Source organism: Myotis myotis, unplaced genomic scaffold (assembly GCF_014108235.1).
Source record: "Myotis myotis isolate mMyoMyo1 unplaced genomic scaffold, mMyoMyo1.p scaffold_m19_p_1, whole genome shotgun sequence".
Taxonomy (NCBI): Eukaryota; Metazoa; Chordata; class Mammalia; order Chiroptera; family Vespertilionidae; genus Myotis; species Myotis myotis.
This window is the reverse complement of record NW_023416313.1, coordinates 4319828-4333521: the sequence shown is the minus strand read 5'-3', so window position 1 is coordinate 4333521 and position 13694 is coordinate 4319828. Positions and strand designations below refer to the sequence as shown.

The 13694-nt window shown below is 46.5% G+C and overlaps 1 protein-coding gene across 1 annotated transcript in view; it reads left to right on the top strand.

Moving 5' to 3' along the window:
* The first annotated feature begins 2109 nt into the window (after positions 1-2109).
* The window catches only part of CLNK (cytokine dependent hematopoietic cell linker), a 134800-nt gene continuing 123215 nt past the window's right edge, over positions 2110-13694 (top strand). The window contains exons 1-2 of the mRNA XM_036328968.1: positions 2110-2209; positions 12744-12796. Of these exons, the coding sequence (XP_036184861.1) occupies positions 12786-12796 (11 nt within the window). The 5' untranslated portion in view covers positions 2110-2209; positions 12744-12785. The remainder of the gene's footprint in view (positions 2210-12743; positions 12797-13694) is intronic.

Sequence of the window (13694 nt, the reverse complement as noted above, 5' to 3'; positions counted from 1 at the left end):
CTCTGTGAGCTGTACACTGAGTCCTGGGCTCATCTGTGTTGGGGTCGGGCTTGCTGTAGGGTGTAGTAGGGGAGTTGGGTCAGGAAGTGAGAGGCCCTTGAAGGTCCTTCCTGAGAGAATGGACCTCTATGGAACAGTCCCACCTGCTATTGTTCCCCATATGTGACCAGGTGTGTGGGAATGTCCGCTGTGTTTATGTTAGATTTCTCCAGGAGGCTACTTCTCAGCAGGCATGAATGTGTCCAAGGCACAACAGGCACCCAGCTGAAATTGAGCACATCTGAAATCCAGCAGAGGATACAACTTCAACTCATGCCAAGATTCCCCTTTCAGAAGGAAAGGTGCTGGTATGATGCAGGAGACCACAGCTGACTGGGGCGGCTCAGATGTGTTTCCTGGAGGAGATATGAGACAAAAGGAGAAGGAAAAGGCAATTAGTGTAAGGTGAGCCCCTCTCAGGGGGCTGGACTCACTCTGCCCTAGGCATCAATAGTAACAGATGCTAAACTATAATAAATCAGAGATGCTGTTGCTAAAACAGATGGCACAACTACTGGGATGGTGGACAGTATTGCTTGGGTTTGAGGGTGTGAACATGTGTAAGTTGACCAGTGCAACCCCAGGTCTTGACACCATCCCAAGACCAGCTGTGCAATGGGAGCCTGAACTTGGCCATCACCACCCACTGAAAGGATGAATACAGACACCACACCCTGTCACAGTGCTTCCTAAGAGCAGCAATTTTATTACCTACATCTATTTTGTTCAAAAAATTGCAAAAGAAAACTGAAGAAAATACAAGAATATCAGGAAAGTGGTGAAGTTGGGTCAGGTTTTGCCATCTCTCTTTTTTTTCCTCTCTCTCTCTCTCTCTCTCTCTCTCTCTCTCTCTCTCTCTCTCTCTCTCTCCTCCAACACATTGTCTCAGTTTTAGAGAAAGGAATTGAATTAAAAATAAATCTGTTTCTGCCTAGAAAGTTTATTCATGAGACATCAGTTTCTCTGGGGGACCTCTCTAGACTATTTTGGCCATTTCTTGTGTGTCTACAATTATTTCAAAATAAAAAGTTTAAAAATAAGAAAATAATTTTTAAAGGATGGATAAAAACTTCAGTTTCTCCTTCTGTGCATTAAATTCATAGAAGTTGAAAAAATATTTGAAGACCTGTTTGAGTGGGTTCCAGATAGTTAACCTGTGGTTACACCCATATCTTCTTATCTATCTGTGTTTGCAGACCATTTTAGCATTTCATGCACTGAAAAATGCTATGAGGTTAGCGGCGTCATCCTCCTTTGTGAAGGTGAAAAATGAATCAGTTAAGTTGGGGTGTATTAAGGAATTCAGCATCAATTTATGTAAAACTAGAGTGGCAAGTGGCGAGGACCAGAGAGGACAGCAAGCACCTGCAAGGACTTGTGCCAGCTTAAATGAACCAGGTGAAGGCAGAGAGAAATTAAAATGCACTGAGCACCTAATACATGCCCCAAACATTGCAACATGTGTTTATTTACATTGTGTTGTTCATTTCTTGGAATATCTCTAAAATATAAATATGAGTATCTCTTGATCACGGAATGGAAACTAGTTGAAAAAGAAATCAAAATGTGCCCAAGATCACATAACTAAGACTTAATACAACAGGAACCCCAGGTCCTCCTCATAATACCTGATGAATCTGGTCCATGTGTCTTGCCAGAAGACAGGGGTTGGGGTGGGGGGGGGGGGTGGAGGTCCCAGGAAACCATTGGCAACATCAAGTCCCAAGGTATTAGCATTATGTGTGCATGTGAAATGAGTCTAGCGAAACCCACCTTTCTGCATGAATGTTACTCAGCAGTCTGTTTTAGTGTGTTCTAGAAATTGTGAAGTGCCCCATAAGGATGCTGTGTGTCTTTAAGGACACCCCCTGAATTGGGAGCCTTTGGCCTCCTATGGCTTCATTTACTGCCTTTCAACTCGAGAAGAGGAAGTCCCACCGAGCATAGGTCACACCGCTGAAGGTCTGTGGCTGAATTTCACAGGAAACGAAGCCTAAAACAGACCAGGGAGGAGCCTCCTGCTGAAGGACACGGCTTTAGCATTGAGAATAATTCCACCCACGGCCTCACGGATCACCAGCTCCTGCAGCCTCCGAGATGTCCCCTCAGCCCCCCACTCAGGAGACCGACATCTCAGCCTGGAGCCTTTCACACTCCCCGCGCTGCTCAGGTAAACTAAGTAGGCCAGCTCCATCCGAGTGGTCACCTCCTGTCCTATGTGATCATTAGGAAAGAGCTGACACCAAGCAAAGGGGTTTTTCTAGCGGCGAACGCTGTGCCTTCCATAAAGCGTCGAACAGCATTAAAAAGGCCAGCTCTCTTTACTCAGTTTTTAGAAATGCCTTCATCCTGTTGGAAGATTCAAGATATCTCCCTATAAAACATTAAAAGACTAAATGTTTTCAATCTTCTCCTTCTGGAGCTGGGACCCCTGACTGTTTGCTACAAAAGCCTGAAGGCCAGGCTGGTGGCTGACTTTCTCAGCTGACCTCTATTAGGACAGCCCCCCAGAAAGGCAGCCTCAACTCAAAGTAGGTCAAAGTAGATATTGACTCAAGGAGCTCCTATGGATATATGGGGATTTTTTAACTTTTCTAAATTGAAATGGTTTTCTTCCTGCTTTGGTGTGACTTTAGAATGGGCCAGAGTGTGCTCCCACCCACAGGGATGAGGAGCCCGAGTGTGAGTAAAGTTGGGGTAACATGCCCACCTCCAAGGGTGCCAGGAGGCATCTCCGCCAGGTGTTTCTTGGAGATGGTAAACTAGAGTGAGATAGAAAAGAGAAGGCGTGTCATCAAAGTATCTATATTTTATATGCCCGTACTCTGCATGGAATTTATTAATATAGGTAAATGTATGAATATTTTATTTTCATAATGTCATTAGAAAGTAGTCATATACCACAGTTATGCAGCCTTGTAGAATCTACAGAGCCTTTGGACACAGTTTCTTATTTGATGATCTTAACAACTTAATGAAGTTGGCAGGGCAGTATCAGGTCATTTAGAAGATGTTGAAATTGAGGCTCAGACAAGTTGAGGATGGACAGACATCATGGAGAAATGGAAAGAGAGGAGGCTTTGAGACCAGTCAAAACTGAATATGGATGTAGTATATGACTTAATTGTGTGTCTGGTGAAGTGGCTGAAACCCCTATGAGCTTCGGCTGGTGTTGGGGGAGCAGGGGGGTAGGGGGAAGGTCCTGTAACTTGGAACTGGGTAGAATGACCCATGTGGTGGGTTGAGAGTGAATACAGTGTCTGTGTGCACATGGAGTGTCTGACAAGGAGGAGACACAGGAAATGGAGGATGGTAGCTGAGCGGTATTGTTGCCAAGGTCACACAGTGAGCAGCTAAGCTGGATCTAGAAGGATCTCTTTTGGAACATTGCCACATAAAGCAGTCATATCTACCAGCACTGGCACCCGCCAAGGTCTACCGCAACCTGAGTTCTGGAGAGCTGCTCCAGGCTATGCCTACCCCTCCTGGCATCGAAGAGACAGAATGGTCAGAGGGATTAAGTTATTAAGCAGAGATAGGTATTTGAATCTAAATTAGATTTAAGATTTTTTAACAGATTGAGCCAAAATCTAGTGATCTTGCAAAGTTATCAATAAGACTGAGACACATCAGGTTATATTGGTCAAGTATAAGTACTTAATAATAATTTAAAAAACATTGTGGGCAGCAACCATCATGGAAATATTTTTGTTGGTTTTGGGTTGTTTTTGTTTGTTTGTTTTTGGTTTGTATTTCTGTGGACAGAATACATTGAGAATCATCACCATGATGACTCAGTTTAAGTTTAATCAAATCCTCCAAATAGCAATGACAGGTAGGTTGTCATTTGAGTGCCTGATATATGCCGGACAATGCATACTCATTGCCTCTCATTTTTTAAGTAGGCATACTTATTCTTACTCTATAGAAGAGGATACTGAGGGTCAGAGAGACTCTATGCATTGTCCATTTCACACAGTGAATGAGAGGGAAATCCAGAAAGGAGACCCACGTCTACAAAATCCCAAGTTTCTGCTCATTGCACAGTTCCTTGCTGGATGAGTTCAGGATCACAATCATATAGTATCACTTTCTTTTAAACTAACCAGCATTATAGGACTCCCAGATACACCAAAAGCAACATGTCTGTGAGTTTGGATTTTGTAGCTCATTGGTGATGTGAATTAAAACACAGTTTCCCAAACACCTAAGCATGAGAAATGATCCGTCCTTAAGGGGCACTTCGTATAAACATTTGCCATAAAAACTAAGATGAGCCAAAAGGCCTAAAAACAATATGGAAATTGAATATCCATGTGTTTGAGGGCACAGCCTTGCCTTGTGGTGGGTCTCAGTTAAATTTGGTGTCAGATAAAGATAAAAAGTAGCAAATAGCTCAGCTCAACCTCAACCTCAAGGGCCCACATTCAGTCATCAGCTTTGCAGATTCTGAAGGCTAATTTCATCCCAGGCACTCAGCATGGATGGGACCCCGGGGTGCTGTCTCACTCTGGCATTCTGACCCATATACCCATGTTCTGTGACTCTGTTTAAGTATTAAATGTATATTCTCAAGTTGCAAGTGCCTGCCATGGGGGCAAATCGATGCAGGAACACAAATACAGCGTGGTGAGCACTGTCAGAGCTATGTGGTTACAATAGCTGAATTCGCCAAGCTGCCCATGTTCTGATGTCTTGATAAGCACCTGGGAACCAGTCTGCCCCATGACTGCTTATTGATGGACATGCCTACATAAGCTCCTCTTGACTCCTGGGCAAGTCTAGGGGTGTGCTGGCTGACCAGCTCCAGCTCCCTGGACATTCCCTGAGAGCACCTCCATACTCTCCTTACCCCAAACTATACTTCCGTTCCCAACCTCTTTCTACTACACCTTTACACCCGGTCTGAGAAATAGACACCTGGGTTAGAATTCAGACTGTTGGATATTTTTAGGCAAGTTGTTTAACTTTTCGGAACCTCAAGCTATACTTTATAAAATAGACTTGCAATACTTACTTTCTGGATTTGTGGTGAGAAATCAGGTGCCTATTATACTGCATAGTCAAGTGTCAGGCAATTGTTAAGTGCAACGTAAATGATAGTATCTATCTTATCATTTTTAGCTCAATTATCATGAATTTCTTTTACCTTCAGACAAACCATCATTAGTTTCTTTGGTTTTTTGTCCCTTTCTAAAAATGTTGACCTCAAGAAGTCCTATTTTGGGGTGATTCTACAGAAATCTAATTTCATCATTTTTGTATTTATTTTAATCGTGTATCTATCAAAGCCTTGGTAGTATCCTACAACTCCCCAATTGTACCAATCTCTGAAAATATTCAGATTTAATGAAAAATGATAAAAAAAAAATATTTAGAATGCTTTCCTCAACAATTTTATGTCCTCAGTGTCCTTCGTGGTACTGACATGTAGAAATTGTTCAATAACTACTTACTAAACTACTAGGAGCCCAGCGTGCGATTCGAAATCGTGCAGTGCCAGCCACACTCAGGTCCGGCCCTGCCTCGCTCCCCAGGCCCCACAGCAGCCACGACCACTGCTGGTCTGGCCCTGCCTCCCTCTCCAGCCCTTGAAGCAGCCGTGGCCGCTGCTGATCAGGCCCTCCTCCAGTGCAGGTGCGCAGAGGCCCTTGCTGCTGCCCTGCCCCTGACGCTGTGTGTGCAACCTCCTCTTGTCCAGTCAACCTGTTACAGCATCCCGGTTAATTAGCATATTTCTCTATTTCATATATATATATTTATATTTGCACAACAGCTTAGTCTTCAAGGGAAGATGCCTGTGTCCCCATTTTCAGACTAGAGATACTCAAGTTGTACCATGCAGCAGCCTTCCTGGGCCTAAAGGCCTGCTTCCCGCACATCTAGGTGAGTGTTAAAAGAATAATAGAAAGGGCAAAGAAAGAGTTAATTATTAGGGGAAGTTCAATTCAGAAATTAAATTCTAAATGCACTTGAAGCTACAAATTAGGTGATGATCTCATCTGAAAACATACTGTGCGTTTGTTCACCAGTCAAACTTGGCTCAAGGGACTCTCACTGAACAAAATGAGGAAACTGTTTAATACTGAAAAATCTGAGTCACTTGGATTGTTGCCTTACAGTGAAATAAAATAAACAGGATGTCCCACATAGCTTCTGGCATTCAGTAAATGGCATGATTATTATTGTTGTTATTATCATTAAGTATTGCTCTTAGCCCAGTCTTAGTCCAGTCTTGGTTAGATTACCTGACTTCTCATGCCCTGTCTTTGGATTTTAAGTGTCTCTTAAACTTCTTTGAGACCTTTCTTATCATGAAATAGCTCCTTAGAAAATGACTAGAATACAGCAAGTGCTTAGTAAATGTTTGAAGAACGACAGTGCATTCACAATTGGTCCTATGGTGTTTGAGAGGTAGGGCCGGCCTATAAGTTGTGATATATATATATATATACATATATATATATATCCCTGAATCTCAGTTTGTTTGCTTATATCTTTATACTAGAGGCCTGGTGCATGAGATTTGTGCACTTGGTGGGGGAGTCCCTCAGCCCAGCCTGTGCCCTCTCACAGTCCTGGAGCCCTTGGGGGATGTCTAACTGATGGCTTAGGCTGCCACAGAGGCAGGAGAGGCTACTGCCACTACCTCTGAGCTCACCAGCCGTGAGCCCAATTTCTGGCTGAGCAGCGCTCCCCCTGTGGGAGCACACTGACCACCAGGGGGCAGCTCCTGTGTTGAGTGTCTGCCCCTGGTGGTTGGTGTCCATCATAGTGACTGGTCAACTGGTCATTCTAGTCGCTCCGCCATTCAGTGACTGAGCTTTTATTATATAGGATCTTTCTTTTCCCAAATTGTGCCTCAGTATTGACCCAAGGCATGAGTCAGTCAATAGAGACAGAGGCCATCACAGCTGGGGATGCTATGTCCTAGGCCTGTCAGTGCCCAGCCCCCAAATGAAAGGAGGGGCAAGGTCAAGAGCTAAACTTAAAATTTTTTTTTTAATTAAAAAAACAAGGAAATGTCTAATGAGGCTCTTGATAAACTCTCTTTTTTTGTTAAGGTCTCATTTTATCTGAACAGTAATGCAACTTTAATGATAAGAAAACAGGAAGAAGGGAGAAAGGAAAGAGGAAGAGGAAAATTAAGGAAGGAAAGGAGGGAGGGCAGAGTGGAGGAAGGCAGATGAGAAAACGAAGAGTGAATGAGGAAAGTAGGATAAAGAGACTCTTTACTACAAAACGGAATTAGGGGGAGAGAAAAAAATCTTACCACCGAAGGAAGGGAACCCTGTCTGTGAAAGAGAAACCGAGAAGGCTTTTGGAAACGAAGAGCCGCAGCGAAATCAATTCCAAAACTAGATTTGTTGGTTCCTGAGGGTTCTTCAAAATAAAAAGTGAATGTGCTTTGCCCTGAGATACTTAAGGGAACTTGTTACTAATACAGTTGCAAAATCTTTTTTTATTTTAAAAAAAAAAATGCCTATACATAAGAGCAGGAAAGTGAGGGGAGCAGTCTCCCTTATTCCTCAAAAAAAAAAAAAAAAAAAAAATCTATAGCAATCCATTTGACTTTAAATGCCTCCATTCATTGGAAATCCAATAAAATTAAATGTTACATTTAATTCAATTTAGCTGATTGCCTTGACCAGGGTATAGAATTAGAAATCCAATCAGCATATATCTTTTTCTAAGTAGGGGCATCTCTAAAATGTAGCTTTCTCATTTTTGATATGAAAATGGAAGTAAATTTCCCTAAGATTGTGAGCCAATTAATAAACAGCTGCATCTGAGAAATCTTGGTTTAGTCAAAGTTCATGCATAGCTGGTCTCTCTCTCTCTCTCTCTCTCATTCTCTCTCTCTCTCTCTCTCTCTCTCTCTCTCTCTCTCTCTCTCTCATTCTCTCTTTCTCTCTCCCCCCACACTCCTCCCCAGCCCTCATCCCCAAATATGCACACATTACTCCCTCAACTCCAAATAACACCCATCACTTTCAGAATACTGGATGTGACTGAGCAGAGATAATCAGATGCACGCTGGATGTATTTTATGTTCAGCCTTTTCTTTGTTTTCCTGTTTTAATGAAGAAAAGCACCAGTCCTCATTCAGGCCTTCTCCTCCAGCCTTCACCCAGTTTAAACAGCACAGCCCCTGACCTTCCGGGCTGCCTTTCATACTCTCTCCAGAAACCAATAGTTCGCTCCCAGTCATTCCACGTCTCTATTCCGTTTTGTCCTCGTAACTGGAAGGATGGTGCCTAAGCTCTGACATAGACAGAGGCTAGCATTTTTATAAGCTTTATCTTCAAGGAATACATGAGAAATGTTTGAGAGCCAAAACATTTCTTTACTGTAAAAGCACTGTTTTTCCTTCATGAAATACTAATTTTGGATCAGGTGGAATGCGGGAGAAATATCTATGAACAAATGTCTCTTTGCATGCTGACTTAGAGCACCAGGGATCTCCCAGGGGAGAACAGGACTTCCCAGGACAAGGAGGAAACCACGTGATGCATTGCTTTAGCAGCCCCACTTGTTTGGTGAGCTTATGATACTATAAGGGTATCATTAGCCCCGGATTGAGACCCACACCCAAATCTGACCTATTGATAAGACACGTCTTTTCCTGCTGACACGGGCACTGAGACCCCAGGCGGGTTCACGCACTTTGGAAATCGTAAGGACGCGCCTCATCTGTAGCACCTTGTTTCCTTTAGTTTAGTTTTCTGAAATATTTATGTTTTAACCATCAAGTCTATTGTCTTTCCAAAATGCCTTTCAATCCCAAAGAACTTCGTGAGCTAATCAAACATAATCAGTTATCTGGCATGGACGATTGGGGCAGGAACCCCTTTACTGCTGGGCCTCCAGCCGTGCTGTGCACCTCTTTCACGGGCACCTCCACCCCCACCCCTTTCTACCTGGAGGGCAGTGCCGAGCCTTATAAGGAGGCCACAGAAGACAGAGCAGTGTTTCTCAAACTAGGGTTCATTTTGGAAGCCCAACGAGCTGCAGCTTCTTTAGAGTCTGTAAGTCCCATGGGAACTCTATTATTAAAATGAAAGGATGGATTTCTAAGTCAAACAAAATGAATTATGAACATATCCTGCCTTTTCTGCCCGTACTATAGAACCTTGTGTACAGTTCGGCAATTTTTCTGCCCAGGTTGGCATTTATGATTCAACATGCATTTGGTGTCTAAGCTGCAATACAGTTGGCATTGTCCCTTGCTGAAGAAATAAACAGGCATCATGCCAAGGGGTGGCCTCACCCTGTGGATTCCCAGGGTTCCTCTGGCCCTGAGCATTGGCCCCTGCAGGCAGCTTTGTCTCTTCGTGAGGCCCCTGAGGGCTTGTACCAGTGTCCCCACACAGAGCCATGCTGGGCAGATCAGTACCATTTGTACCAAGTGCCCTGCTGTGGCTGACAGATGGCACCTGAGTGTCACATCCACAGCAAAAGCCAAGCTTAGGCTTCAGGGCTGCGGGTAATTAGGAAGGGAAGCTGGGACAATGCCCAGGTTCCTCTAGAAAGCGAATGTGAAAACACCATGAGATTTCCCCCGTGGCTGGGGCTCTGCAGCCTCACGGGGTCCCTGAGTCCAAGCAACCACAGAAAGCGCCTGACAGTGCGCTTTGACCTCAGTCTCCAGATCCCAAAGCCCTTGGAGGAAGACCTACAGGCCTGGGGGCTCCTCAGCCTGGAGTCCCACCCCCCTTCCATGATCAGAGTCCAGCTAGCGGTCAGGGTTACTTCTGAGGCACTTGGTAGAGGAGCTGGAAGGAACCTCCTCTACTGATCCCACAGGAAGATGACTGGGTCCCCTCTGGGGGTGGTTGGGGTAGGAACCTCCCTATAAGACTGCATGCCTGTAACATGTTTAGTTCCACTATTATTTGCAGTTACATGTTTAGTCTAACTCATTACAATCATTTACAGTGCTATGGGGAAAACACTCAAGGGCCATGAGGGCAGAGCATGGCTCTGTGGTCGCTGCACCCTAATGTCTGGGCAGTGCCTGGTACGTAGTAGATCCTCAATAAATGTTTGCAGAAAACACGAACAAATTCCACCTGAGGACAGGCGCGGGAGCCTGGGTCTCCTCACTGGCGGCCTGTAGACAAAATGGACAGAAATGGCTGTTTGGTGAGATCAGAGGTTCCCACTGTCATCTAGGTCATAAATGTTTGAACGAGGTACGTTTTCTTGAAACATTTCATTAAAAATTTGCTCAGAAATAAATCTAAATGTGTGGAGGATTTTTTATTTGCAATGGCATTTCCTGGATTTCTTAGGGTGCGCTTGGCACCCAACAGCAAATGAAAGTGTGGTTATTTGGTGCTTTCCCCAAGAATGAGAAGACGTCAGTGGGTGGAACTGGACAGACAGATGGACAGGACTGACGCTCTCATGTCCGCTTCCGTCTGCCCCACTGCCCGTTAGAATACCTGGGACGTTAGAGAAGTATGACTACCTGGGCTCCTCCCCAGAACAACAAAGTCAACCTTCCTGGGACTCCAGTACTTTGTAAAGCTCCGCAGGTCATTCCGAAGGGCAGACAGATGTGAGAGCCCGTGCTTTCCCCACCCGTGGTTCTGAACAGCAGGTTAGGGCGTATCATTTCCTGACACTGAAACCTGAAAGTGACATAGGGCACCTCACTCATCTTAAAGTTCAAGTGAATGTTAATCACCATTGCTCCGCATCTCAGATAGCTTATGTTCTTATGTCCTCCTTAGCTGTTGTGTTGAGCCCATTTTACAGATATGCAAACTGAGGCTCAGAGTGGGTAGAGAGTTGCCCAAACACGTAACAAAATCATGTCCGGGCCGATGGTTTGCAGCACCAGCTTATTCTACACGAGATGCAGAGCCGGTTACTTAAGGTCACTTTGGTTTTGTATGAATTAAGAATGGCAGCAGGGATCCTATGGGGTTCCTGTGGCAGGGGCGGGGGACGCATGACAGGCATTCAGGTCCATTCCATTTTCTGTGGAAATAGCACACGTCAGGAAGAGAAGGGCCTTGTCTTTTCAGTGGTCTTATTACTTTCATGAAACCTATAGACATGAAACCCTGCCTGACTCACCACATCTCAGCCTCGCCACACCCTTTACAAAGGGACTAAAATCAGGTGAGAAGGGCTGCGGGGCTCTCTGCGGGTCTTAGTCTGTGCTGAGCAGAGCCACTTGCCTTGGACGGTGCCACTCATTCTGTCCGGCTGGGGACATCACCTGGCTGCTCACACTCTATGCGGGTCACTAAGGCCCCAAATTCTGCTCGGTAAATGCCAGAAAAGCTCGGCTCTCTTGGTGAGATTTTAAAATTATTTTTATATGGTAAGATATCAGTTTTGAGCTTTTATTAAAATTTCAGAACACAAGCTTCATAAGCGCTGAGGTTCCAGGTCAGACGGTTCACAAAGGTTTCCGTTCAGGACGCCTGCCACCGAGTGCCCCCCACACACACACACCCACACCCCCACCCCCACCCCTGTCCTCCTCCTGGCCTGTGTGCCCGCCTTGGGCAGGCTCTCCACAGTTGTGCTCTGTAAGAAAATGAGAAAAGACAGTAAAATGTAAGAAACAGAAGAGCATATTTCCAAATTTTTTAAACCATTTTTTTGTCGCCAAGTATGAAAGGACTGCAGTTTCTTAAATGAAGTTTTTTATGGAAACTTGGAGCCGGAAGAGGCCTAGAGGGGCCAACCGGCTCATTTTCCAGGTGGGAAACCAAGGCCCTGAGTGTCCCAATGCCTCACTCAAGGCTGCAGGGTGGATGGCGGGGCAGGCAGAAAACAGCTCCCCTGGCCACCTGCCCAGGCCCCTGGCCCAACGCAGTAATTCTCGGAGGGGCTGGTCCACCCCTTCCCCTGAGCCACTCACGTGGGGAGCCGTCCATGAGCACAGACATACATCACCCATTCCGATGCCGCCTCAACACTAGCTCCTGCTGAGTTTGGCCCAAGGGAGGCAGTAGCAGGGGATTCAGGAGGAGGGGTGGGGTATGAGATGGGGATTCTTGTTCCACCCACCGCCGCAGCTCCTTCCCTGTGGGTCCCTGGGCTGAAGCCACCCCGTTCTCCTTCCATCAGCCCTGTCTCGGGGTCCCACTGGCTCCCCTCCCCCCGCCGGGTGCAGGGGTGGTAACAGCAGGTCTTAGTGTAGATGATATAAAGCTCTGTTGGCTCCTCCCGGGGAGGGTCGCTGCTGCTGACTTGTAGGGTGAACGGGCTCATGCTCTCTCCTATGTGGGCGGACACTAGCCCCGAATACAATGCAGCTCCTGTGTGAAACAGTGTGAATGTGACTCCGATAAATATTTCATGGCAAAGCTACACTGGAAGAGGAAATGCACCCCTTCCCTACATGCGCCCCGGAGCAGAGCCTGCATGCCTGGGGGAGGCGCACAATTGCCCACCAGGGACACCCAGGCTGGGATGGGTCTCCCCGCTCCCACTCCCCGGGGCAGATGCGGGCAGATGCGATGCCGGCTGACAGAAAGAGGACAGCCTGTCAGGGAGGAAGCCCCCACCCCCACCCGCTCCAGAAATAAACCAATTTTCAACCTGGCTGGATTCGCTCTCCGTCGTCTCCTCTGAGCAGGCACCTGTATCCCATCTTAACAAGAAGCGACAGGAGCATGTTCGCCAGAATTAGAACATGACGTGTGAGGCCCACTAACGGTTTGCCATTCTTTCCACAGGCTGAGCTGAGGGTCCCTCTCCTTCGCCCGGTGCCACGAGCTATGAACAGGCAGTAAGTACCTCTGTATCGCTGTGCACCCCAACCTCCTAGTGGGGACCGGAGTCAGATCCTGGACTCAAACTAAGGAAGGATGCTAATGCGCCCCCCACCGTGGGAAGGGCATTTCCAAGGTCAAGGCCGAGCCTGAGAGGCCAGGGTCAAGGATGTGACATGGGAGTCAGTGATACCTTTTCCGGTCCCAGCGTGCTTTTGGCGGGCAGGCCACTTGTCCCCCAGCACAGATGTGTGCTTGGGGCAGGGACAAGGTCCCCAGCACCAGCATGCCCCAAGGGCACCAGAAATATCACCCATCACTTCCCATCCGTGTGAGGGGAGAACTAAAGGAACAGAGGTCAGCACACGTGTTCCCACAGCAGAGAACCTGGATCTGGCCGCCTGGGGCGGGGAGGGGGGCCTCAGAGTGAACCCTCAGAGTGGGTGTGCGTTCAGTATAGGATTTCCAATGTGTGCCTGACCTGGCCAAAACCTATCCGCTCCTTTTGTGTATAAATATAGTAAAACAAACAAACAAACAAAAATTATAGGTCTCCAAGTTGTAATAAATATTTACAGTGGGGGGGGGGGGTTAAATGGAGAAAGTCTGGGGTCCTGATTTTAAACTCCATCTGTGGTCTATGCATTTGCTTTGTTTTGCCAATGGAAGGTAGTGCTGTCACTCTCCTCTGGGGAAGGAGAAGCAGAGGGTGCCGGGTGGGGAGGGAGGGAGGGGGGCATCTAAGTTCCAGCGCTTCATCTTACTGTAAAGTGGCCGGGGCTGGGGAAGGCAGCTACCCCTGCAGGTGTTGGAGAAGTTGCTTTACCCTCCCTCTGGGAAGCAGGGTCTGACCCGGGGAGGAAGGCTGCAGGTTTCTGGGTGGATTCCCAGGCCCAGAAGGACCCTGATTACAGG